The sequence below is a fragment of the Cyprinus carpio genome, chromosome B23, assembly GCF_018340385.1.
Source record: "Cyprinus carpio isolate SPL01 chromosome B23, ASM1834038v1, whole genome shotgun sequence".
In the NCBI taxonomy this organism is placed as follows: Eukaryota; Metazoa; Chordata; class Actinopteri; order Cypriniformes; family Cyprinidae; genus Cyprinus; species Cyprinus carpio.
This window is the reverse complement of record NC_056619.1, coordinates 16,883,741-16,910,948: the sequence shown is the minus strand read 5'-3', so window position 1 is coordinate 16,910,948 and position 27,208 is coordinate 16,883,741. Positions and strand designations below refer to the sequence as shown.

Below are 27,208 nucleotides of genomic sequence, written 5' to 3'. Positions count from 1 at the left end.
GTTGCAGTTAATTCAATTTTAAAAATGTAATGTGTTATAAAAATAGTATTGGTAATTGCTTGGCTGCAAAACAATATCACTTCAGTGCAATCTAGTCATTACTGAAGATCAATGATACAGATGCTCCTTGACTTTCTAGGTGAAAAGCACATGCGCCTGAATATATCCGAAGCACCTTATGAACTCGACCCCAATCCTGATAAAGAAGGGGACATGTTGCTTTTGCACCACGAGGGTGACCCTGCTGCTTTAGCAGGCATGGGAGGGCGTTTCCTGCGGGGGCCGAGAGGAGGCAGCAACGATGTAGATCCTTCCCACTCCCTGCGGATGCCTCCCCATTCCGCCTGCCTCTCAGAGTTCACCCCAGTCATCAGCTCCGTCTACCCTCACATAACCCCTCTAGGGCAGCGTCTAAACTGTGCAGGGGGCATCTCCATGGGCCTGGCCAGGAGGGAGGCCGGCGAGGGTCATGAAGATGCGTCCTCCACCCGCAGCCGTGCCGCCTCGCCGAGCAACGGTTACCAAGATTCGACAGACACTGAGAGCATGGCAGAGGAACAGTGCGTCATCACCTCGGTGCCACCGGGAAACTTGAACCACCGCGGGCGCGAGCGGCACAGTCCTAGTCACGCCAAAGAAACGGACATGGAAGGAGACAGGGAGAAAGGGGTCCCTGTGGGTTTACCGAACAAGGTGAGCCCGCGCTCGCCACCAGCGAGGGAAGCCATGCAGGTGGTGGACGGGGAAGGGCGGTCAGTGCGCTCCTTCCGCTGCGAGCACTGTCGCATTTTCTTCCTGGACCATGTCATGTTCACCATCCACATGGGCTGCCACGGCTTCCGCCAGCCCTTCGAGTGCAACATCTGCGGCCACCGCAGCCAGGACCGCTATGAGTTCTCCTCACACATTGTCCGTGGGGAGCACCAGGTTGGCTGAGGTGGGCTTGTAGATGGCGGAAGTCGAGACTGGGGGGAGATGTACAGAGAGTTGTATGCTGCTTTGAGATGGAGTCATGGTGTCTAGTTCGGTCTGCACCAGATTGGGGCACATTAGCACTTGCTTTTATAGTTAGCTGACACTGTATTTTACCGCCGAAGGCTAAACGCTTAGGTACGACCATAAGATGTGCAATTGCATCCCGTGTTGGAGGATGTCAAGAGGATTCAAACGGGGGACAAGTCATATCCTCTGATTGCACTCCCACACCAAGTCATTCATCGCAAGACGCAGCTGTTTTGCTTTAGAAGTGCCTTCCTTCCGTGGGGTTTATTTTTATCAGTTGAGCAGAGTAATTCAAGGTGTGAGATTAGGTCTATACTCATCTGTTTCGGTGACGTTTACATATAGTCTTGAAGAGAGAAAGACAATGAACTGATTAGTCGTCCAAAGTCTAGACTGTTTCCAGAGCGGCTTTCCAAAGTGTCTGAGCCTGTTAAACAAGAGAAATCTATGCCTAGGAGTATTCACACAAACTTTGTGCTCTTTTAGGATACCTCGGTGGGACTGTTGAAATTAGGCGACTCAGGGAGGACACTGCTGACAGAGAGGGAATGGAGAGCAAGCTGCGGGAATTGCAAAACTGAGGCTGGAGTATTGGTATGTTAGCCATATAAGGAGCACAGACACATATTGCCTTAATCGTTGCTTTATATGAACCCTGTACAAGCTAGTTGTCGAATTGCACATGGTTTTTATTGCTGGACGATTCAGTAGGTACAGTGCAGCATGAATTCGGGTAACTTCAGAATTGAGATGATACGGCACTTTTGGGTCAAGTAGGATTGGGGTTAGGCAAAGGCTTGGGTAATTTTATTTCTTTCTAAAATGTATTTTGATGTTTTATTTGAGAAAGGAAATGAACTTGAAACATTTGCCTTAGTTTTTGAGTCTACAACCTCTGTCCTGAATATAACAAAAAACAGTTGGTTATCTCGTGCCTCAGATCTTGATTGTCATTTCAAACTTTATCTTGACCTCACTTAAGTGACGATAAATTTTCCTTATCAAATCTATTTTTTTTTGTAGTACAAAGTCCCCGCCATCCATCCTCTGCCATGCTGCGAACACAGTGGGCCACATTATGTTTTTTTTAGATGCTGTAAAACATGCGGAGGGGGGAAAGGAGCCTTAATGTTCTGGTGCAGACCAAACGCAGACCCATGTTGCATTCCGTGACTTTGAGGACGAGTGAAGGGGAAGGGTTGTTACCTCAAAAGGAGGATTGCACTTTTTCTAATTCTGCTTAAATGTGAGTGTTTTGCTGGGGCTGTTGGGAGGGTTATAGGACAGGTGCGGCTGCACAGGGTGGGGGGGGGGGGGGTTTGTCGGGGGAATTTTATTCAAAGGCTTTAGGGGAGCAGGCACAGTAATGACTGGTAACTGAGCTTTGAAGCATATTCTTTTGTTTTCTGAAATTGCTCTATTGCACTGATTTCTGATAAAAATGCTATTTAGAGAAAACAAGATACAATTTGATACAAGAACACGTTGGTTATAAAGACCAGATGAACAGTGTGGTGTTTTTAAAAACAATTCTATAAAGGCTATTTTCCTAATAACAAAAGGGGTGGCGGTCATTTAAGGATTCAGAACTGAACATTTTCTCCTTGTGTTGTGAAATTTGGTGCTTGGATGTTTGTGTGACTTCTGCCCTTGATATTGGACTTGTATCCTGTACGCTTGTCCTGTGTGGTCATGTCCTATATGAGTTCATGCATACGGTACTCTCGGTCCCCACTGAGTACGAACTGCTGCTCGATTTTGAAGGAAAGGACTGAAATATTGTCATAGAGTCACTCAAGTACCATCCTGCAAAGATATATCGTGGCCTGTTTTCTCAGTGGATCTCACTTGCACAAACTGAGATGAAACGAAAGCACCAATGAATGAATTTTGAAGATTCTTGTACATTTCTCACCTCTATGTGACGTGGGCTGTGGTTAAGGGTACTTGGATGTTGTGGCATGTGTGTATCACTTGACCTTGGAGGTGGTCAGCTGTTTCCAAAACCTGCTTACGTATAATCCAATGACCCTCCATCTTTCGGTTATTTTTACAATGTTTGTAGGCCTCTTAATGTGTGTGCTTGAATTCACTCCAGTGCAAGCCTACGAGTAGAATATGAATGGATCGAAGAAGTGAGACCAAATCCAGTATTTACAAAGGTTAGTTAACGACTTTGCACCCTTCGTAAACTCTCATTTTCTTTTTTCTGCAGAAATCAATTTATTTACTTGAAATTATGGCAAAAACCATATATGACACTTAATGCACTTAATGGTCAAAAAGAAATTATGTAATGAATTCTACCGAATGTGTGAATGGGAGAGGTTGCATGTGTACTCGTTTGTTTGCTGGGGTTCTGCAACTGTTCTGCTTGTGAAATACTAGCTGCAATTTACCCTGTTTCCTCTAAACCAAACCCAGCTCTTTTCTGCACCATTTCATATTTCTTATCCCCAAGGTGTGATGAGCTCAATATTTTTAAACGAACTGTGAAGCAACCATAATGAGCAGCAACTGAGAGAGAGCCCTAGCATTTTTGGGGAGGCCAGGATCAAACTCTCTGTCATTCTTGGGCTTTATCCCTGGGTTCAATGTTTTTAAATATTTTGTGAGAAAAAAAAATGTATATGACAAAGAAAAACTCTTTACCTCAAATTTGTTAAAATATAAAAAACTGCCTCATGTTCTATAAAAGGTGTGTTGGTTTTAAGAGGTATTGTTTATTTGATCTTGTTTTTAAGGAGTGTAACCCAACTTTAAGTTGAAGTAATTTTTCATGTCCAATAAAGTAATATTTGTTGTAACTTCTGTCCGCTTACAACTCTAAACACTTGTTCTCTAGTTTGCCTAATTAATGTCTAGTCTAGATCAAATTGTCTTTGTTGATTTATGTTGTTCAGTATGTTCAAGGGAAGTGGACATTTAAAGTGACTGCTCAACATCTTTAACCACCATTTTTTTTATTTTAGTAGTGCACTTAAATAGTTAATTTTGTAAAGTACAAATATTCCATGTAGTCTACATTTATAATTCTTTTCTTAAATAATAATAATTTTAGAATTATAGCATGTATTATAAATTACTTAAAGCTTATTTTCTCAGTCGAGCCGACTTGTTTAAGTGCAGATATTTTAGTATTATTAATATACTATTATAGTATTTATTTTGTATTTTTATTTGTAATTTTGACTAAGTCTTTATTAGGTGTTGTTTGTTTAGTTTTACTAGTTTTATCTTTTATTTCCATTTTAATTTCAGTTTGTTTTCTCATCTAATAGTTATATTTTATTTCAGTAAACAAGATGTTTTTAATCATTTTAGTATAGGTTCATGAGAATGCTATTAGTGCTTAATTATTATTTACTACTAGTATAACAACTATATAATTTGAATTAAATTAAAGACTAGGTTTTATTTGTAAAAAAAAAAAATATAAATACATATATATTGGTAATACTTCTCTTACATGAACTAACAATGAGCAATATATTTTATAGTCTTTATTAATTTTTACTTTGTTCACACCGCATTAAATAATGTTAATTGATAGAACTTTTGATAAAAAAATTATTAAAAAATGAAAAAACAACCAATAAAAAAAATGCAGCAGCACTACTCATCATTAACAAATCATAACAAATTGTAGATTGTAAAATGTTACCAAAATATTTGACAATTTCCTTTTTAAAATGCATTGCAGTAAATACAATAACACTATAACACTAAATCTATAATACAAAAAAATCTAGCCCATATGACTATAACATTAAGCTGTTTTACTTTACCTTTGTAATCTTTCTCAGAATACAACCAAACTTCAAATACACAAAGAAAAGTAACATTTTTCATTTTTGAGTGAACACAGACAAAAGAACACGCTTATAATTTTAGTCTGCTTTATTTCCTTGCATAAAAATGCATGCAAATATCTCCAATCACATTGGTTTTGGAGGGGCTCTTGGGGGACCACCCTGAAAGGAAACAACATCAGTAAACTCTGTATTATATTTATAGACAAAATTGTTTCATAATTTAATTCTGACAGCTATCAAGCACAACATGCATGTCTATGTTCTTATTCAGAGTGGATGTGGATGCATGACTTACAGTGGGCCTAAAGCGTGGAGGAGGGGTCCGGTCCTTCCTGGCCTCACGAGAGCGGTTCCTCACCACTTTGCTGTGGATGGCACAGCTGACACAATAGTGCAGCTTCACATACAGTTTGGGCAAAACGTAGGCTGTAGAAAGACAAAGGAACGACTTCAGTAAATGTTTCAGCAAACCCCTGATTGTTCCTCCTCCCCAAGAAGCCTATACTTTCTAAAGCAAGCGTATTTACTCACAGTCAAACACACTGGCTTCAGAGATGTCCCTTACAGCCGCAGCCTCCACAATATTTCTGATGACAAACTTCTTGATGGCTTTGTCCTTGGGGACACACCTGGCACAGTTTGTGCAGCGGATGGGCTGGACATGTCCACGTCCCTTCTTGGCACGACCGTTATTCCTCCTCTTCTTAGTCTAGGAGATTAAGAAATATGGTCAGCACTGGTTTACGAATGACAACACTGTGGACATGATCTCACAAAAGATGTTAGAATTATGATTTTTTAAAGTTAAAATTGTAACCTAAGTTTCTGTGTCGTTTACTCTACTGTATTTGTTAATGTACTTTATTGTTATAATACATCTCTAGTATAAAGTACGTACATAGGTATATGAATAGCCTACAGAGACTGAAAATATCAATCATTTATCCGAGCTTATAAAACAAAGAATCAGATTATTAGTCGTTACCGAATACTGAAGCGTAACATAAAAGCTTATGTTACGCGCTTCACTGTACACGCGTTACACTTCGAAGGATCGCTTTATTGACTTAATATGAACAAAACGGAGTAGTGTTTAGCTGTACAAGGAAAGACATTACTCCGAAATGTAGATTCGATGGAAAACCTGCACTAACTCGTCGTCATAATCGCACATTGAAAGACTGGCCTCTGTCTGAACGATTGGCAAACTCACCATCTTGATTCAGAGAGGCATGAGAGAGGACCGGAAAAGCGCTTACGTCACTTATATAGTGCGCACAGCAGCCGGAAGTCTCCTGGTGACATGATAAAAGCCCCAAAGGTTTTTAAGTTATAGAACATTATTTTATTATTTAAAATAAATTGCGTAATTTTGATAGATAGATAGATAGATAGATAGATAGATATAGAGAGAGAGAGAGAGTAATATTTCTGTATACATACTAACGACAGACAGTCTATAACGTAAATTGGTGCCATTTAGAGATATATAGTTTCAAAATAACCCTTCTAAAGTACCTTGAAGTTTATTCATTAGCATCTCGGTAAGTCCAAACAATTCAAAGTTTGTGTGCATAAATTTGTGGCTTATTACGATTTCCACTAGATGTCAGTAAAGGCTTTGTTATAGCCATAGACTGTATGGTTGTAGCACAGAGAACCAATCTTACCCAGATGCTTTTGTCAAAGTTGAGAAGTTAAATAAGGATCAACCACTTGCCAAGTCAAGCTTTGCCAAGAGTAGTTGCCAAGATTTGGACATATTAAATGTAGAAATTTAAGAATCATTAAAACACCCATATTGTTTGACCATATTCTGAATATAGGTGGGGAATGGGGATGGGTTCTTCTCAGTGCTTATTGGAAAGGTTTTTATTTTTATTTATTTATTTATTTATTTTTTGTGAACAGTTTGCTGTCTAAATACCACTGACACTCAAGATCAAACCACACCTCTGTATGTGTGATTTGTCATTTCGCAGAGATGGATTTCTGAGATTATAGACAATGATTGACGGTTGGCTGATGACATTTCTGAAATGTCCTCTGGTTTGCTTCTGGAAGTGATTATAGAGTTGGGTTGTGGAGTGGAGTGTTGGTGAAGGGTGGGGGCAAAAGAGGGAGGTGTTCTTATGCAAGCAGCTCTCAGCAAGCATGTGCAGTCTTGAAGAGTGGATGTGTAGCTCCTGTAGTTGACTGTCCCCTGTGTCACTGCAGTTAGGGAGCTGTTGCCAAGAAAGATGTCTTCTTTACAGTGTCGCTGATGGGAACTGAAAGGATGAAACCTACTGTAGGCCCACTGACGCAAAGGTGCATGCAATCAAATTCACTCCCACTCACATTGTGTTTTGCTTTGACCTTGTAATAGTACAGCATTTAAGATATCCATTTTAGTGTTGGAGCCTGAGGGAAAGATTGCTGTGATTGTAATATTAGCGCCAGTAAATTGAATCTGAGAAGAGAAAGCTTCAGTCAGTGTGTGTGTGTGCAGAAGCTGAATAGTTTTTTAAGATATCATGAGACAGAGAGAAAAACGGAGAGATGGTGACAGAGGAATGTGTCAGTGTTCCTGTAACCACTATGCCCCTAAACTGCAGCAAATAAACATTCCTCCGTTCGTGTGTCAGAGCTGAACACTTGCCCACTGTTGCTGTAAAAACATAGCCAATAATTAAAACCAAAAAACCCAATGCATTTTTCTTTGTCTTTAATAACTTTTTTCCCCCAGTCGATTGCATTTAGACAATTGTACCATTGATATATTTTTTTTCTTCCCAATTCTGGAGAAAAGTGTATGAAGCACTGCAGATAAACTAAAATATTACTACTTACCACTACAGTATTTATGGTAAGTAGCAACACTGCAAACAACACTGGACCCCATTAACTTTTATTTTACGGACAAAAAAGCACTCATATTTTCTTTTGCATTCTTTAAAACATTTGTTTCTGAAACAACAGTAATGATTCACTTTTTACAACAATCAAAAAATATGGCACGATTATTTAAACTTTATCTCTTTCATCATGTGGTTGCAGAAAGTGATTTAGCCTGGCTGAAAATCAGGCCTACTGAGAACCGCCTGTCGGCTCAATGGACTAAATCAAGAGGTCATGGTCCATTAGTTAGGGGGGTTGATATTGCCACCTAAATCATTACTGCATCAGGCCCATTCGCCCACACATGCCGATGTACACACTTGCATAGGAATACAGATATTATTTCACACAGACTTTCTCCCCCAGACTTGTACATCATCCAGGCTCCATTCTAAACTGCACTGCACACATTGCTCAGTATAAGCCACAGACATCAGTCTAATGGTTTATAATACCCACCCTCATTCCACAGAAACATCCTCAGGAAAGAAGTTGGTTTAAGAGTGCACGGCTCTTATTCAGGGCATATTGTCTACTTATTCACTAAATAATGTAAAAGTTTCTCTCTACACAATTATTCATGTTAGTCATACCCTCTGTTCTATTAAAAACAGTATTATGTATGTTGCTCCATTAAAAAAAGTGCATTTTTTCATATATTAATTATTTCCTTTTGAATCAGGAGATATGGATGGACATATGGAAAGATCGAGTTACATCACAGCCATCAAACATGATTTGCTATTGCCACTGCATTCAGAAACAGGTTATATAAAGGAAAAAGTTCCCCCAAAAGTGAAAACTTGCTGAAAATGTGCTCTTTGTAGATATTTTGGAAAATGTCCATACTATGAAATTCAACGGGCTCAAGTGTCATTTTGGACCTTACAGATTTTCATGGGCAAAAACAGTTGAAACATTTTCCAAAATATCTTGTGTTCAAAAGAAAGTACATCATACAGGTTTGGAATGACATGAGGGTGAGTAAACGACCCTTTAAATTAAAGTATTGCTCATATGAATCAAATCAACTCATTTAGTAGATCAGTGATCGTACATCCACTTGCATTATGATTTCTAAACAATGATGCCAACTAATGCCCTGTCATCTTTAACACTGCTTCTTCTCAGGGAGCAGTTGCAAGGCAGGGTAGGAGCGAATGATGGAGATGTTACAAGACTAGAGCCTTTGTGATGTGAGATGGCAGTTTCTCTGGAGCCACCATCTGCTGAGAGGGTCAGGCAGCATGTAGGGTTCAAATCTCCTGGATTCTGCCTGCTTCCCAGCTGCCATGCCCAGGCACTCCGAAATCCACACACAACCGAACTTGCACACCTCGCAATTATCACACACACTCGCAGACACGCATAATCCCAGGCATGCTGCGCTGCCGAAACCATTCTCATCAGGGCTGACACTAAAGAATGTTGGGATTCTTGTCTTGAGGTACCAGAGTTTTTTCCTCCCTCTTTGGGTTTGTGCAGAATCCACACATTCTGTTGAACCCATGCGCCCACACTACATCAGCCCTGCATGTGACCACTGCTCCACTGTGCTCTATTCAGCACAGTGACCCGAACTTTGCTCACATTCCATATACTTTCTTTGGTCCATTTTGCCCGGCAGCCTGCATCTCAACCCTTTCCATAGGCCCCGAGCTAGAAGAGGGAACAGCTTTCTGTAATATTTGGTAAAAGCTGCTTGTCATGATTTTTTGTGGTCCATATATCATGTACCTGTTTTAAGCTGAGTTTAAATTGACTCTTTTCTTTCTTCAAATTGATAGCAGTCGCTCTACGACAAAATTGCTTTGCCAAACTCTTACTCGGTCCAACCCAAGTTTTGTTTTGGATTTTATTTTTTTGCCATTATTCTATCTTCCACAATTTTTGGGAAAGCTGCTTGTCAGTTTTTTGTGGTCCAGATATCCTGTACCTGTTTGCTGTACAGTTCCCATGAGTTTAAAGAGACTCTTTTCTTTCCTTGGATGGAAAGTAGTCGCTCTGCAACAACATTGCTTGGCCAAACTCTCACTCGGTCCAACCCAGTGAGGTTTTGTTTTGGATTTTTATCAAGTGATTTAATTTTGAGCCATTATTCTATTAGTTTCAAACCACGACTGGAAGGTTAAATTTCTCGAAGCTCTTCAGAGACCCTCAAGGGCACTTATTGAATTAAAACTTTATTGCTCCGTTTTGGAAAAAGAGCAGAGCGCTCCAATAAAGGGAAACGGCAATTCATAAAATCTCTCGACCACATTACTAAATAGAGATGTACAGCGTTAATGAGTTTTGAGCTTGTGGTTTTACATCTATTGTAATCTGTGACTCTGAATTTGCGCTTTTTTAACTCTGTCGTTTGCATACGTGCATCATGATCCTTATTGGCATGGAAAGCAAAATGAATTTATGCTTTTAAGAGCTCTTGTGTTTTGAGATTCCTCCCTTTCCCAGCCTCCCTCCCTGCTTGCCGCCTGGCAGGCCCGTGTGTCAAAGGTGGCTTCTGCAGAACAGACTGTGGGAACAGCCGGTCAGCCTCCCCTGTCCCCTATTCCCTAACCAGAGGGGCAGCCATCAATCCAAGGCTGCTCGAACCCCTCCCGGCGCACACATCTCCGCAACCCACACACTCGCTCCCCAATAATCCGCGGAAGCAATTTCATCTCGACTCGGGTGGCGGCCCATTGTCGCCAACTCCTTCAATCTTTCCTAATTAACTCTCGCTTTGTCCCGCATCCGAGCTTCTGGACTCATCTCTACGACATTCCGATCTGGGCCGGTCTTCACACTCCCGGGCAACCCTCGGACCCTAATCCCACCGTACCCCTCCCTCCAGAGTAACTCTTTCCATTTTTTCTTTCCCCAAACCTGCTGATCACCTACTTACAGATTTAGGTAGGGGCATTAACTCCTTGGGTTTTTTGAAAGAAGAGGACGAAGGAGGGGGCGAGGAGGAGATGGCCAGAAAGCGACTCCAACCCAGACAATTAGAACAATGGGCCTGGCCTGTAGGGGGCTAACTCGCAGCGTCACGCCTGGACGGTGGGGTATTTTGTCGGTTTAATGAATTGTCCGTCAGTCCCTGGCTGCATCACAGGCCGTGTAGAGAGTGGACAGCAGGGACCCAGACACTAAGTCGGTATTTATTACACTGCCTTTGTCACTAATTGAGCTAATTATCAGTGACTCTTCAGCACTCCCACAATGACAGTAGCCCTCCAACCTCCGCCTCCCTTAACCCACCAGTGCCTGGGAATGCAGTCTGACTTTGCTTCTTTATCCCTCTTTTCTATCCTTCTCTTCTTATTCTAACTATATCTTTCCTGTTTTAATTAATGCTCTGCATTCTTGCACAATTTTGCCTTGTAATGAATATGCATCTATACAGAAACTTCCTGTAAGATCGAAGATTGGTTTATGATACTGATTTTTATTTTATTCATTATTATTTCACTTTCAAGCAGGGAAGCATTTCAGGTTTTCTGTTGGGCATGTTGAATTGTATTGGTTAGGACAGTTGAAAAGGGACAGGAGGTGATAGGATAGTGACTGGACCTTGATTTCAGATTCAAAGTCGGGTCGTCGGGGGTGCTACTACACAATATGTCGGAGCGCAGCCCAAAAAGCTATGGTGTTCGAAGGTATTTTGTTGTAGAAGTTTTTTTTGTGTGTGTCAGTGTGTGTGTGTGTGTGTGTGTGTGTGTGTGTGTGTGTGTGTGTGTGTGTGTGTGTGTGTGTGTGTGTGTGTGTGTGTGTGTGTGTGTGTGTGTGTGTGTGTGTGTGTGTGTGTGTGTAAAATGTGCATTGTTTTTGCCCCGTGTAAGTGCTTAGTCAAAATTTTGGAATAATTAAGATGTTTTTTTTTTAAAGAAATCTCTTATGCTCAACAGGGCAGCATTTATTTGCTAAAAGAATGCTGAAAAAAATTGAGTAGAAACAGTAACATTGTAATATATTATTGACATTTAAAATAACCATTGTCTATTTGATTGCGTTTTAAAATAGAATTTATTCCTTTGATGAGAAAGCAGATTTTGCAGGAGCCACTGATCCAATGTCCTGTGTCACGTAATGTTTCAGAAATTGTTCTAATATGCTGATTTTCAGATATTATTGGTGCTCAATTAATAATGGTTCTTAATATCATTAAGACTTGCTGCTCAATATTTTTTGAAAACTCTGATCCTTTTTTCTTCTTTTTTTTTTGATGAACAGCAAGTAAACAAAAAACTGCATTGATTTGAATTTGAAAATTTTAGATATCTTTTGTAACCGTATGTGTCTTAACTGTCACTTTTGATCAATTCAGTGCATCCTTGGTGAATAAAAGTAAGTCTTTTTAATATAATTTTTTAATCTAAACCCCCAAACCTTAGAATGGTAGTTTCCACAAAAATATTAGGCAGAATACCCATTTTTAACATTGATAATAAGCAGAAATGTTTCTTGAGCATCAAATCACCATATTAAAATAATTTCTAAAGGATCATGTGACACTGTAGACTGGAGTAATGGCTGCTCACGGTCCAGTTCTGAGATGTGGATGTGACGACGACAGCAGTGCAGTGCTCCGTCTTGCTGACCTTCAGTGGCCCTGTGATATGTTGCGGTGGGTGAGAGAGAGAATCGTCTGCCTTCATCCAAACTCTTGTGGTTGCACCGGCCTCGCCAGCAGGGTGGGGGCAACGCAGCCTTGTCATTATTTCTAATACCATTTCTTTATTTTGCTTCTGATATTAAGTGAAGCAAAACCTCTAGTGTCATGAAAACACACAGATTTAACGCTGTGTTACACCAATGCCCAAATTCCCTCAGCGGTTACTGTGGATTTAGGGTGCACGACTGTTCGAAGAAGAGGGCTGCTCTCGTGCTTTTAGTGGTGGGAATGATGTTTAGAGGAGCGGATATACTTGCACAGTCACATTGTTGATTTTAGGTTAAGTGCTTTAGACATACCCTGTCATACCAGTTTGCGGTTCTGAGAAATGATTGATGGATCACAAATTAAGCTGAGGCGAATACGCTGTGGAACATATGGAAAGACAAACCTGTTATTGAACACAAACTGTGAGCACTGTTAGGAAATGAGTGGTTCTCTGAAAACAAATAATGAAAATATAAACTTTATTGTGCTATCACTCTATATGAAAACAACTCTTCTAAACTGAGCTAAAATATTTCCTTTTATCAGCATTTCTTCTCTAAAAAAGCCATCATACAATAATAAATACTTTTCATTCACAATATTAAAAGATGGTGTTCAGTGCATGTAAAACACAAGTGTTGAGACAAGCAAATCAGGCATTTGACAAAGTAATCATGTCTCTGAGATATATGTGGCCTATCATCATATAAGTTAGCACACAACTAGCTTTCAGATTAAATCATTTTCTCACATTGCAAGTTGCAGCATAAATATATAGATCATATCTATTTATAATATTTACAACATTTTGGTTTTGTTAGCTGATATACAAAATACAGTTTCCATAATTGTGGCTCTTTCAAAAACATCATTGTGAACTGTTTGTCCACTGTAAACTAAATAGCAGGGCATTTACAGCATTATCTTTACACACATTTTTAAAACCTAGTATGAACTTGTGCGTAATCCATGTAGACAACTTCCGACAGAAGACTTCTTCTCTCTCAAAAGAGATTCTGTAATACTAAACTTGCTTCTGTCAGAGCCGAATCGACGAGTCAATCTCGGGTCAATCTTTTCCATCAGTACAATAACATGGTATACCACATAATAATAAATGGTATTAAAAAAAATGGCAGGAGACTCAAAGCAATGACGGGAAGTGTGGCAGGTCCGAATGGGAAATCACGAGAGGTTGGGCCGAGTTCGGGATTCCGCTACATAGTAATCGGAAAAGGAAGCCCCATCCCTTGAGAAGCACTTCACACAGTTTTATGTGAGACGAGTAGGACTGCAGCTAAAGAAAACAAAACGCTAAAATATTTTAAAGAACCGCCCTCTTGTTAGAGTTTTGCACTGGTTTATGAGAGAGCATGCTTGTGGTTCGCTAACCACAGGAACATCTGTCAAACTGTGTCCAGTTACTACTTTCTAGCTTCCAGAGCACCAGAGACGGAGATCTGGAAAAGAGAAGACAACTAGAACCTCGGGACTAGTGCTTCAGCATGCTGAATTTTAAACTGTGTCTACATGTGCATAGTGCATAGTGGTTCTCGACCCATTTCGTTTGATTTGAAGCCCTACATTACCAAAATATCAGTCCAATTATCAAGGACTGCCATCAGCTAAGAGTTCTGTACATGTACTTTTGAACTTTTCTCAGTAGTTAATACATTGAATATACTTGCCTATTCAACCAACAGAATGTTTAGTCCCTTTTAACTGTGCTATTTTATCTCTTTTCTCCAGTTTTTATATTTAACATGTTTATTCATTCCTATATAACCTCCAGATACCACAGCGGCCACAGTTTCAATACCCAGTTTGGGACTTTGCCTCCAGTTTGTCAGTTTGTTCTGTTTGTTGATCATAGACACTGATGGACGGTCTGTGTACTGGTGCAGTTGAGGCAGCTCACATGACAACACCAGTGGAAAGTACAGTGGCATCTTTCTGTGACCTGCTCCATTCGAGTCTTGTATCCCCGTCCGCAGCACAGCAGCTCACACCCGTCGAGCGCCGGAGATGAACTGTTGCAGGTACGTCCTGAAGTGCCATGTGTGCCTGTTTTGCCATTGTAGGAACAGAAGTTGGGTGACTTTTCAAAATACACGAGGTCCCGGGCCGAAGGGAGCTTATGTGCTGGGTTCTCTGGTTCCAGGTGGCGGGGGTCAGCTCGATGGGATGCACGGTTGCTGCCTTTGTTGGCATACACAACTCGGGACGCACCATCGAAACGGTCCTTCAGGAAGTCTCCCACTACACGGAAGCTGGGCAGTCTCATCCAGCATGTTCGCACAGTGCAGGACCCAGACATCCCATGACACTTGCACTCTTGTTGCATCTCCGATGCGACTGTCTGTGGGGAGAGGAATGAAAATTAATATATATTGTGCAAAATAATTTATACACTTATATTTCAATTCATAACAAATACACTTTTTGGATCTATGGCTGATGGATAACTTCTTCACAAATACATGTATTTGGATCAATGGATGATGTACTATATATATATAGTACACACATAAAGTGTATTGATAGACCTATAATGACATTTAAATTATAATCAATAAATGAATTATAATTAATAAATAATAACCTGAATGTTTATATTTATATATTCATGGGGGGGGGGGGCATAACATAACATATAACATAGCATATAATGTAATGTAATATAATTAATATATATTGACCTTTTTTTTACTCATTTTAGACTTAAAATTAAATTTGCCATGTTACATTAATTTTAAACTAATTAAACTCATTTATTTTGACCTTTTGTATATTTAAACATAACATAACAATCTGTAAATGTGCCATGTTAAATTAATTTTAAACTAATTAGTTCATTAGTATTTCATTGGTAAAGTTAATTGGTTATAATTCATTAAATTAATTTAAATCATAAAAATAACCATTTTTTCCCCCGTCTTTTTGTGTATTGATAGATCTATTAATGTCATCTGCATTTGGAGGAGACAAATGGTTTTTGATTGTCTCTTACCATTCTCCCTGCCTCATTGTTGTGCAGGTTGGTCAGATACCGAAGATCTCTGCCCCTCTCACTGGAATCTACAAACTCTCGCCCGAACATCCTGCCAAATTCCACATTGTCGCTGCAGCCTCCCCAGTGCCAGTCTGGCCCTCCAGGACCCCGGCGCCGGTAGTCGCAGGTGCAGGACTCAATGGCTCCCTCAGAGCAGGACCGAGCCACGGCGTGAGTAACACCGGCACTTGTGATGGCAAACACAAATGCAGTCTCACGGCAACCTACCAAAACAATAAGCACAACTTAGAATCTCTATCATGCTGTGTCTTCACACAGAAAATATTAATGTGTAATTCCATATTCTCCTGATTCATTGTATGAGATATGAATAGTGTGCATCGTTCAAAGCTTTCATAATGTCACTGTGAGAAGCCATGCTCACCTCGGTTGACAATTTTGCCAAAGACGTTGGGGCTTTGGGTGGTCGGACAGTTCCAGCGGCGGTTACGAAACTGCCATTTGCATTCCTTGATGGCTGTATGCAGGCCTGCTGCAATGGCGTGCAAGATGCCCGGGTTTTGCCGGATCAGTTTTCTCTGACGACGACTTAGCAACGCCAGGCTGGGGTCCAACACCAACTGCACATTCTTGGAGTTGGTGAGGAGATTGCCTGAGGATGCCACATTCACAATACCCCTGGTGGAGAAACAGAAAGGTTGACTTTAGTAAATAATAGTTTTCTCAGAAATGCAAATCGTTCAAGATTTTGGGACTTTAGGCTGATTTTTTTTTAGTGTGAGATGAGAATTACAGACACTTACGTGCAAAAATTTTAACAAAAAAATTAATTGTTTCATTAGAATGCATAGAAGGAGTTATCACAGCATATGAATATAAAATGTTAATGATGTATTATTGAACATAAGCCAATGCATGTCTATTTCTCAATGCAGCTGCTGCAGTATGCTGCAACAGGTCCAAGTCATGTCCAATGAAATTGAAATCTAATATGAAAAATTGCTTAATACTAAAATTTTCAAAGAACCAATCAGATACGGAATTGTATAATTCCTCTGAATAACACGTACATTTATATGATATAAAATCAGGTAGGCATATTTTTATAATATAATATATTAAAGAAATAACTAAATAATAGATTAAAGAAATAACAAAACCTTTCTTCGTAGAGTATTAGATGTATCATTTTTAATTCTCCTTTCGCCGTTATTATGACAGATACACATTAGAATGTATCCTTTTTAATTCTCCTTTCAGGGTTATGACACACGCGTACAGCTTTGGCTCATAAGTCGTGTCTTTTACCTACTCCGGAATGCTCAGCACATTACACGAATTCGACCCTGAAAACGACCTGGAAAGGAACTGCTCCCAGCCATAAAATAAATCCGCATTTAATTTATCCCACATTGGGTTGAAAAATCTTGTCCCGTGTTCAAGCCGCACTGTCAAAATGACAGAGAGAAGCCGAGAGCGAGAGAGAGAGCGCGGGCGCGCAAGCAGCAGCTCCGCGTAAACAGGCTAAATGAGATTGCATTGATTTATTTGGGAACAGAGTTTGACTTCTCTACTTTAAACATAAATTCGCGCTACTTTATTATATCAGTAGGCCTAATATAATGTTGTTCTTTTTTTCATTTTCTAAAATAAAAATAAGCTATAAATTACAGAAGGCTACAGCTCTGCGTATGCATTGCAATTGTTTACTAACAAAGTAAATGACATTCACTCCAACCACTTAATGACATTATAAATCTGTAGCTTGTCTAACAGGTTTGATCGTTTAATGTACTGCTGTATGCACGAAAGATCTAGGAGACTTTAAACTAGTTATTGATCACAGACATTGTGCACCAGCTTACAAAAGAAAAAGCTTCAGTTGACATTCTAGCATGACCGTACTATATGTAACCTACTAAATGTCATAGCCTAATATATAATATGGGCCTGCTGTATCTTACCACCACCGGCCGCTGTTGTTCACCGCCACTGTGCCAGTGAGAGAGGAGACCAGGAGGACACATGCCGCTTTGACTGCGAGAAGCAACGCGAGTACCCGCATGATATCTGGAAGGGCAAAGTTAAGCAGAAAAAAAAAAAAAAAAAAAAAACTAAGTCAGGAACTTTCTATATTAGAGGAGCTAGTGAGCATCTTGACAATTATTAAATGAAAAACAATAGGAAAATCATTAGGGTAGTACACAGAAATTAGGATTGATATTTATGTTTTAGCTTTTAATGCAAGGACATTTTATTGTAATTTTGTGTGATGTGTATGCTTTAAATTAGTATCAAAATACAGTTAGTAAACAATTTAGTAATCGTAGATATACCTCTCAACAAAAATAACAAATATCAGTCTGCCAAAAAATATATCAGCCTACATTTAAAAAAAAAATCTATATTTGATCATGAGAGTCAAAATAACCTTTTAAATAACGTTTTATTTTCTAGCTTTTTCGAAACCCGTCTCATGCTTTAAAGAACATGAATACGCTTTTCCAAAGAAGTCTCCAAATCTCCAAAGAATCATACAGCAACTCACGAACCATATAGTGCCTATACGTTTTTAATAGATGCTTTTTAAGGGCTGCACCTTTATTTAAACATTATAAAATTAAATAAATTGCGAGTTTGTTGCAAGAAGCATCACTTACCACTCCACATTCCAGTGCGACTGACAGCGTGGGTCAAAGTTTACTCATAAAATCAGCGTAGAAGTCACAGAAAGGGTCCTGGATGGGATGCCAGAGCCAGTGCCGCCGCTGCTGCTGCTGCTCTTACAGTCTCTGTGTTAGTGATGCTCTACTCACAGCACTGAGCGCGTGGGACAGTCCCGTAGACCTGATCCCCTCGGTGACTGATAGGCGACACATTGTTCACTTATTGAACGCTACAAGATGAATAAAAAAGGGATTTGCTGCTCTCATCTCCCTCTGTTTTTTTTTTCCTCCCTCCTTTTGAGTGGAACTGAATGGACGGATAGCTTAATTCTTCTCATTGGGCACAATGAATACAGGAGGCAAAACCCGACATAAAGAAGAGGAGATGAAGAAAGGATCTGTTATAGGCGCTTTAAATTACATATCATTTTGTAATCCTCGTCCAGAGATTCCTCAGATACATTCAAGCGAAAATGCAGTTCCTTCAGGAGTCTTCCGTAGACGCAGAGCAGATTTATTCCTTCTCATTGCAGTGGGTGTGTGCGCGCGCGCCACTTGTGTCTTCTGTTCCCTCTGCGTGGATAGTGTCGCGACACGGTTACAGTAAGAGGGGAATATAAAACATCTAAACTGGCCTTTTTACCCGGAGTGCTTGCATGCATTACTCCCTTAACTGCGTCTCCTCCCTCTTGCGCGTATTTTTTTTATAGATGTCCATGCTTGCGCTCTGCACTCACCCGTTTGTACTGTTTAGCCTATAAATAAAGCACATCAAGTGGAAACGTCATGCTGTAATTATGGTGAAAAATCTGGGTTAAATGAAAAGGAGAATATTAAAGACACTAGACAGCGCTTAATGCTGCTTCAGTTTCTAGTTTTAAATGGAGCTTGACCAGTGATTTCACATTTTGATTTCTAAGTCTGTAACTCAATGTCTTTTGGGTGTTGTGTGTCTCTCATATTTCGATATATTTACATAATTGTCTGCCACAAGTTAAAATCCATAATTCATTCCCAAACCGTTTAAATTTATTGGGTTGTAACGACACGGTTGTAACAGCAATAGAAAACGTGGGGATTTTACAATTTGGATGTGAATTTATTATGGTAATCAAATTAATTTGTTCACAATTATTCCATCATATCTTCACTTCATTTTAAACATTTAATTAAAAAAGGTAAATAGCAAACGTTTTATAGGAACATATCAACAAAAGACAGCGTTACATATCTTTTAACCTTAAAATTAATCGCATAAATATATATTTTTTTTACAGTCTTACAACTTCTAATGGTAATTTAACCCCTGTAACTCATTTCTAAGAAGTTTCACTGATGTTGCAAGTCGTTCCAACAATTCTAATAAGCAATTCTTACTATTTTTGACCTTTTAGAGAACGAATAAAATAAGAAATCGTTACAGATAAATAACTCAACACGTCTGATTTTAAATTGTGACACCAAACTAGAAAGAGTCTAGATAAAACTGTATACCATCTGGACTGCAGACCTCCCTTGATCGCATGTGGTAGTAAAGGCACGAATCAAAAAGTATTTTGCTGTCAGTTTTGACTCCATACATTTATGGCATCGTCTGCGCAAAGAATTACGAGCAATTGGCAAATATTAAATCAGCGTATTTTGAGCACATATAAGGTGTTTGATGTCGCAATGAAAGCATCGGAGAGAAAGAGAGAGAGAGAGCACTTTTTTTCTCTGAGGGATTGAAGTAAATGGCTAACTGAAGGAAGTGCGCTTTTGTTAGTGGTATTTAATGAGGGCTGCTTTTCTGGGCTTAGCCTGCTCTTATACTCTTGAAGGATCTTAAACAGGTTTTCCTGAAACACTCATGCGATGTGGCGCAGATTAGCGGCAATCCGGTTAAAGGGACGCCTTTTATATACAAATCAACTTCAAATCACTTTTTAAGCCACTTAGATATACACGCCATGGCAAAATGCTAATGCACTTTTCGTTGCCAGAGCTTAGGGAGAGGAATAGAGGTGATTAGCTCCAATACGAGAATTGATCTTCGAGAATAGAAGGTGATTAGGCCAAAAACCAAGAACTGTCGTCAGGATTCGGTGTTAAGAATGGTTAAGGGGGATTTAACTCAATTTCGTGACATTAATCCTAGTTCTACTACTGTTAATGGTAATATTAATAAAGATAAGAAGCAAGATGCTCGTTCTAGGGTCAATTAAAGAGTTTTTTCACCTGCTTTGCATAATGCATAGCTGACCACCAGCACGATAATCCTTTAATCTTGTAAACTGCTAATGCCTCAAATATTCTGGTTTATTCATACATTTATCAGTAGCCTACTATATTCAAGTCTTCTTAGCGTGCCATCATGTCTACGTTGCAGCTACATGAAAAAAAGGAAAAAACACTAGCAGCTTGTCTATTGAACAAACTTATTATGTGCATTATGCATAATTTGTTGGCCCACTGTGTAATTGCGTATCAGTTTCAATGAGCCTTGACAACAACCTCTCCATCATGGTCAGTTATGGGACTAATTATACGCACAAACTCAGACGTGTATAGACAAACAAACGAAATAAGTCTATTTTTCCAGAAGTGCTCTAGGCTATCTGCAGCAACAGTCAGCTAAGCCTTCTCATTAAGAATGTCCTGGAAAATGATGAATGTGGCCTTAATTAAAGTGAAACGTCACTATAGGCTGCACGGTGAACTGTTGAACTGATTCTGAGTGGGAGGATGGGCGAGCACATGAACGCGCACGCACCTCGCTTTGTTCAAGAAGAAGCGCACGCTTGCCTGCTGCTGCCCTGCGTATTGTAGCCTATATGAATGACTTTTAGTTTAGTTTAGCCTTTAGTTCACATATACGTTTACGGGGGAGCAAAATGTCTTGTTACAAGTTCTGCAGTGCAGACAGGTCAGATAATAGGCCTACTTTATAAACAAACAGAAATAGACAAAAAGAAAAATAGATAGCCTAAATAAAGAAATACAAAGAATGCACACACTGCAAATGCTAAGTAACATTTAAGAGAGAGGTTCAGAGAGGCAGTTTTGTTTTGGTGAGTGAAATTGAATTGCAGTAGTTTCCATCCATAGCATTTTACTTGAGTTTCAGAATTATTCATGATTTAATAATTCATATTAATAATGAATACTTCAAAATTCGATTTTATTCATCAGTAATTATATTTAAAGTGGTTAATTATTACAGATTGTCACTTTAGTTTTACATAAATTTAAATGTAAAAAGCTAGATAGATTTATGTTAGCTGAATTAACCGTATTTATTTATTTGTTTGTTTGTCTGTCTGTCATCATTATTTATTATTTTCTTATCAGTTATCGGTTCTTTTAATATTCTACCGATAAATGGCGTAATTAAAAAAAAAAACACATCAGAATGCCATTACAACACCTCAAAAGGAAACAAATCGTTAAAAAAACGATCGTAAAACAATTTTGCATAAATGGTATGGCGGAAGTAGCTACTACCCACTAGTAATAAAATAAAATAAACCATAAAAATATAATGCATGTATTTTTTTATGTCAAAAAAGTAGAAACAAATATAAACAAATAGCTTAGATTAAATGTAGGTTTTGCATGTCAGATGGTCACTTAGACAAAAATAATGCCTATAGGCTATACTGGATTAAAAAAATAGGCTAGATATAGGCTACATCGAAAAATGGTCATATTGTTAGTCACGTGTTGCTCAGTGCACTTGATACGAAAAAGATCAAAATATAGTCAATGCCCGTGTTGTCAATATCGAGTCACCTATGAGACAGTATTGGTTTAGGCTTCTACTGAAACTGATTTATTCATAGTCAGATATATGACCACTGGTGGGGGTCACGGTTATGACATAAAGTTTTAAGAATATAGAAAGTTTGACAGGCCTTGATACTTTTTCATCGTGTTTAAAAACAAGCGCCTCAGGCGATGTTTGCCCACCCTGACGGCGCCCCCTCCTCCTTCTCCTCTTCTCCTCAGTGACATACACGCTCCCGTCCCAAGCTCCATCAAATGCTGCTTGCTCAACTCCCCGCTCCTCACACAAACAATTGAACTCATTTCCAGTTGCTCTCCAAAGCGATCCAACAGGTGTTTTAATGTCCCGTCGAGAAAAGCTTTCAGCGCAATGGAGTTACCCCACAGACAGTATTTGGGAAGAGTCCTGATTGTGACTGCAGCGCTTCTGTCACCTGCGTTCACGTAAGTAGAAAGGTAGAAGCGCCTTCATGGGATCTGTTGGAGTAGCCTAAATGGACTGTTTGTTTTGGAAAACCAGTGATTCAAATGAATGATTAGCCTATGTGTAATACCCTCAGATGATTCATTTATTATTAGTAGGCTGTTTAATAAAAAAAAAAAAAAAAAAAAAATTCAGTTTCGCGCCACGGCTGCTAGTATCTAAAACTAGTAAGCTAGTAAACTACTTGTATCTAAAACGAATTTGTATCTTTTTAATTATCAGTACTTTTTTTTCTATTAGTATGTAGTCCAATAAGTTTCTCTTTTCAGTGAATAGATGGCTACTTAATTATCACATACTACTCATTCCTTTGCTACTAGACAAGTGTTACTGGTAACAAACTGCAGGTTTGGCATTGAATATATGGGAATCTGTGGTTCAGATACTAACTAGCATGTATTCTAACTTGCTGGTACTGGTTTCACTAGTTAAACAGGTGTTAGTAACAATTACCTCCTAATATTAATTGAATACTAGTGTTTATTCTGTTAATTGTTACCAGAAACCGTTTTAATCTTATTGTAACTGTGTGGTTATGGATGTTCTCTCACTTCTTAAAACTGTCGATGGGCATAATAACATCAGTGTGTTATGATTTGGATATAATATTGCACACAAATCGTTTCCATATAGTCATTTTCTCATCAGATTATCCTCAGGCATGCCAAGACACTGATAGAAAGCAGGGCGTTTGAATATTCATGGAAGTTTTATGTATGCCTCTTGCAAGGTCACAGCCTTGTTTGAGTGTCAGGGCACTTAATCGCACAACTTCTGATATAAAAAGCAATAGAATTTGTCCCTTTTGTCTTTGCCGTCCTAGTAAACATGTATTGATCATATTGTTTGAAATTAAAAGCATCCATTCCAATATTTTCCTGCTTCTCGTTAATGACTGAATTCATTGTCATAATTTCTTCACATATGTGAGTCATTTAAAAAAGACCACATGTGATGCTAAGTAACACCAGCCTTCTGCAATATTTACTGCATGCGGTGTTACTTCATAATGATATCACTGCTATAAAATTAATTTTCTCCTTTCTCAGGGTACTGGGCAATGACATCCTTGGCCTGAAGGTGGCAGGAGAGCCAGTGCTTACCCCCAACGCAGTGTGTTTACGACTGGCAGGCCTGACCAAAAAACAGATGCGTTTGTGTGTGCGCAGCCCTGATGTCACAGCCTCTGCTCTGCAGGGCATTCAGGTTGCTATTCACGAATGCCAGCACCAGCTCAGAGACCAGCGCTGGAACTGCTCCTCCCTGGAGAACCATGGCAAGTTGCCCCATCAGAGTGCCATTCTCAACAGGGGTGAGTTGATGGCAAAAGGGGCATGGGAAGTGCTGAAGCTGAAGTTGTAGAGAGCCAATACAGTCATAATCCGGGCATTGAAATGCTACATTGGCCAAAGAGGGAAAATATCAGCGTTGAGTCATTGTTTAACGCATTTGCACCATGGAAAACATCTTTTATGAGATTTTAGATAAAGATCATTATAGATAATTATCTCACCAGCTGGCTCGTGAGCACTTCACTTTCTGAAGGCTCTGTTTACTCTGCTGGCAGCTTTATTTGCGCTGTAAAAGTGCTTTCTTTCGTCCCAGGTTTCCGAGAGAGTGCCTTCTCGCTGTCGCTGCTGGCCGCAGGTGTCGTGCACTCGGTGGCTTCGGCCTGCAGCCTCGGTAAGTTGCGAGGGTGTGGCTGTGAGGCTAAACGTCATCTGGATGATGACAAAATCCGCCTCAAGTTAACCCAGCTCCAGCTTCAGACTTTCCAGAGGAGTGGGGTGTCTGTAGCAGGTGCAGGAGAGAACACACCTGAGTTTGGTTCACTTCACGGCAGCCTGCCAACTAATCAGCACTCGTCCCACCCCATCAGTCTCCTCAAACCACTGCCGGATGAGGTCACGCCGCTGCAGGACACCTGGGAGTGGGGAGGCTGCAGTCACGATGTCCGTCTTGGCGTACGGTTCTCTAGGGATTGGTTGGATTCCAGAGGATCTCCTCGTGATATACACGCTCGGATGCGGATTCATAATAATAGAGTGGGCAGACAGGTGTGGTTTTATGTTCAAATATCATAACCTTTTCTTATAATCTGAATTGACATCAAACAATGACAACCATGTCTTAAACAGGCGTGAAAACACAAAAACACGATTTTTCCCTGTACACTGGAGTTTGTTTTCAATTAATCACCTGCTTGGTTTTCATTTATGCAGATATGCACGGGTTAGCCCCACCCACATTGAAATCTCATTGGTTGAAAATTCCCCTCCACAAACAGTCACTGTTAAAAGATTAAATATCTTCAGACTGGTGTGATTGTGTATCAGTTACATAACACTAATTTTTGTCCATTAATTTATCAAAAAAAAAGGCAAATTCAATTTAAACATTAACTAAATTTAATACACCTTATATATGCATTTTTTAATTTTTTTTTTTAATTACATTTTTAATGATTTTAAGTTCTAAATTAAAATTCCTGTTTATTTTTGATTTTATTTATTTATTTATTCGGAGGGACAAAGTCAAAAATGTTAAGGTGATACAACTTATATCACATGGGGTGCGACTCCCCAAATGTAATGATATTTATGAATTATTAATTTAAAATATATCAAAAAACTTTTTTAAACATTTTTGAAAATTATGACTAAGCTGTGTACAATCTCATGTATATTGGATTTTTTTTTTAACTTACAGCCATTAAATTTAAACTTTTCTTGAAAATTATTTGTTTTTTATTTTTCAAAACAATATGAAACCAACATGGGTACAAGAATACGGAGCATGTGATTTTTTTCCCCATTTCCTTTAATGTGGATATTTTTATATGTCATTGACCCATTTTTTCAGTTAGCTACCTCATAGATGATAGATAGATAGATAACTATATAGATAGATAGATAGATAGATGGATAGATGGATAGATAGATTTACATTCACATTCTTTTCATTATGTGTTTGATCTTAACAGGTAGTTACTGACAACATGAGAAGAAAGTGCAAGTGTCATGGCACATCAGGCAGCTGCCAGTTCAAGACCTGCTGGTATGTTTCTCCTGAATTCCGGCTCGTGGGATCACTGCTACGGGAGAAATTTCTGACTGCCATCTTCATAAACTCTCAGAATAAGAACAACGGAGTATTCAACTCTCGAACTGTTGAGAGCCCCAGCTCGGATCAGCTCAGAGGCCGGCGGCGGAACATTTCCCGTGAGTTAGTGTACTTCGAGAAGTCGCCAGACTTCTGCGATCATGATCCCGCAGTGGATTCACCGGGCACGCAGGGGCGCATCTGCAACAAGAGCAGCCCCAGCATGGACGGTTGCGGGTCGCTGTGCTGCGGCCGAGGACACAACATCCTCAAACAGGCACGCAGCGAACGGTGTCACTGCCGCTTCCACTGGTGCTGCTACGTGCTCTGTGAGGAGTGCAGGGTTACGGAGTGGGTTAATGTGTGCAAGTAACCAACCCATTTGGATCCAAATCCCCATTTCTTTTTTGGACCGAAAGACAACAACCTGTGACTGCCTGTCTGTTGTGCTCTCCTACAGTGTGTCTGTTTATCCATTCTTCTCCTCCTTTAACCTTCATCATCTGGGATCCATTTGCATTGTGTTGCTGTTATGTTCAAAATGCCAAGTCAGAGATTGAGGAGGAGGTGACTCATGTCATTTGTCTTTTTTTTCCTCGCTTGGAATCTTCAGCCTCCAGAACCAAGCAAATGGCCTGAACGCCATCTGCACTCCTCCAAATAACAAGGCATAACAGCAGGAACAAATTATTCCTGAGAAATATCGGCACTGCTATGGTCTACATTTTTTTTTTCCATTTAAAAAGTGCACTTAATGTATATTCCTTACCTTGGCAAAATGTTTGAGAAGTTTATGTTGTAATCGTTCTTGATGGTGAAATACCATCGTAGTAGGGCTGAGGTTTCTGAAACACTGTATCTTGCAGTATTCTGATCTTTGCCCACATTGATCATGAAGAATCAATGGCTGTGATAATTGAAGGGAACATTTCAGTGCCTTTTATGAGGTTTCATAAGATGTTGTAGAGAAACTCTCCCAAGTCTGGAGCGAATCTTGGCCATCGACGGAGAACGTGGGGTCTGAGCTTAGTTGGTTTTTATGAAAACCAGGACAATTGTGAAGTTGATATGCTGTGTAACCCCATTCTAACCTTTATAGAGACAGACCAATCAGAGAACGGAGATGGATAGAGTGAAGGAACGACTGTAGAACACTTGTGCCTCCCATGGATTTTTTGCAGCTGATTAAAAACACACACATCTCATCTCATACTGCTGAACAATATTGGATGCCAGATGACTTTGATGCAAGAATGGGAAGACATGCATACTCTCAAGTTCCGAGTTAAACTGTATTTAAACAGTTGCCATTACAATCATATTACAGTGAATCTGATGTATGCGAGTTTAAAACTTTACTATTGAGCAATCAGTGCTTAGGGAATCAAAATAATTATATGGATAAATTAACTTTCATGTACTGCTGCCTTTTGCATTCTTAAGGAGACTTTTATCGTTGTAATATGTTACAAGAACACCTCAATTTTTGGTTATGAAACCTTTCTTGGTTTATCATGTGTGTAGGTTTTAGAACCAGGAAAGACCCTCTAGAACAGAGGAGGGGTCATAGATCAGTGTATTAGATAGAATTCTTCTCTTCTAGAGATTTTTTTTAACTGAATCTGACCTCTCATAATGGGCAACAGGGATAGGTTTTCATAAAGAGTTTTATAAGCAGATTGAGGTATGAACCGGTCTTATAGGGATCAGCTGTCCAAAGTTGCACCATGTGCTGCTGAGAACTGTTTGTCCTTGTCTGTGAATCTGCATCTGCAACTGTCAGAGACTGGAGCACTGTGTGATTTCCTAACTAAATACAGGCGCATGCACTTCTGA

General features: G+C 39.5%; 4 protein-coding genes across 12 annotated transcripts in view; 2 read left to right on the top strand and 2 right to left on the bottom strand.

The window, feature by feature from the left end:
- Positions 1–14,349, top strand: part of LOC109065058 (zinc finger protein Eos-like) — a 21,478-nt gene extending 7,129 nt beyond the window's left edge. For 5 of the 8 annotated variants that reach the window (XM_042751142.1, XM_042751137.1, XM_042751145.1 and 2 more), the window contains exons 8-9: positions 140–3,164; positions 14,216–14,349. In XM_042751142.1, the coding sequence (XP_042607076.1) occupies positions 140–936 (797 nt within the window). In that variant the 3' untranslated portion in view covers positions 937–3,164; positions 14,216–14,349. Of the gene's footprint in view, positions 1–139; positions 3,834–14,215 lie in introns of those variants that run through there. The other 3 variants (XM_042751140.1, XM_042751141.1, XM_042751138.1) reach the window with 3 other exon arrangements.
- On the bottom strand, positions 4,888–6,126 carry LOC109065061 (40S ribosomal protein S26-like). The gene is made up of 4 exons (XM_042751152.1): positions 6,031–6,126; positions 5,349–5,526; positions 5,113–5,243; positions 4,888–4,976 (listed from the first exon to the last, which is right to left on the bottom strand). Exons 1-4 carry the CDS (start codon positions 6,031–6,033, stop codon positions 4,941–4,943), a joined length of 348 nt encoding a protein of 115 aa, XP_042607086.1. The 5' UTR covers positions 6,034–6,126; the 3' UTR covers positions 4,888–4,940.
- On the bottom strand, positions 12,194–18,684 carry LOC122141993 (protein Wnt-1). Its single transcript, XM_042751148.1, has 5 exons — positions 18,016–18,684; positions 17,320–17,425; positions 15,780–16,033; positions 15,353–15,618; positions 12,194–14,701 (listed from the first exon to the last, which is right to left on the bottom strand). The coding sequence occupies exons 1-5, from the start codon at positions 18,023–18,025 to the stop codon at positions 14,210–14,212; spliced, it is 1,128 nt and encodes a 375-aa protein (XP_042607082.1). The 5' UTR covers positions 18,026–18,684; the 3' UTR covers positions 12,194–14,209.
- Positions 15,428–27,208, top strand: LOC109065057 (wingless-type MMTV integration site family, member 10b). 2 transcript variants are annotated; one of them, XM_042751146.1, is made up of 5 exons: positions 15,458–15,565; positions 22,009–22,230; positions 23,320–23,582; positions 23,876–24,327; positions 25,254–27,208. In XM_042751146.1, the coding sequence occupies exons 1-5, from the start codon at positions 15,534–15,536 to the stop codon at positions 25,743–25,745; spliced, it is 1,461 nt and encodes a 486-aa protein (XP_042607080.1). In that variant the 5' UTR covers positions 15,458–15,533; the 3' UTR covers positions 25,746–27,208. The 2 variants fall into 2 exon arrangements, with proteins under 2 accessions (XP_042607081.1, XP_042607080.1); XM_042751147.1 differs by lacking the exon at positions 22,009–22,230 and having other exon boundaries at positions 15,428–15,565.

What these genes read in the sequence shown, in the direction of transcription:
- LOC109065061 (XM_042751152.1), bottom strand. An exon ending in TGAAGCCAGTGTGTTTGACT is followed by an intron (nt 5,244 to 5,348) that starts GTGAGTAAATAC and finishes GTCTTTCTACAG; the next exon opens with CCTACGTTTTGCCCAAACTG. An exon ending in CTCCACGCTTTAGGCCCACT is followed by an intron (nt 4,977 to 5,112) that starts GTAAGTCATGCA and finishes GTTTCCTTTCAG; the next exon opens with GGTGGTCCCCCAAGAGCCCC.
- LOC109065057 (XM_042751146.1), top strand. Translation starts at nt 15,534, where the DNA reads ATGGCTCCCTCAGAGCAGGACCGAGCCACGGC. An exon ending in GAGTGCCATTCTCAACAGGG is followed by an intron (nt 23,583 to 23,875) that starts GTGAGTTGATGG and finishes CTTTCGTCCCAG; the next exon opens with GTTTCCGAGAGAGTGCCTTC. An exon ending in ATAATAGAGTGGGCAGACAG is followed by an intron (nt 24,328 to 25,253) that starts GTGTGGTTTTAT and finishes TGATCTTAACAG; the next exon opens with GTAGTTACTGACAACATGAG.
- LOC122141993 (XM_042751148.1), bottom strand. An exon ending in AACAACAGCGGCCGGTGGTG is followed by an intron (nt 16,034 to 17,319) that starts GTAAGATACAGC and finishes TTTCTCCACCAG; the next exon opens with GGGTATTGTGAATGTGGCAT. An exon ending in TGGCAAAATTGTCAACCGAG is followed by an intron (nt 15,619 to 15,779) that starts GTGAGCATGGCT and finishes TTGTTTTGGTAG; the next exon opens with GTTGCCGTGAGACTGCATTT.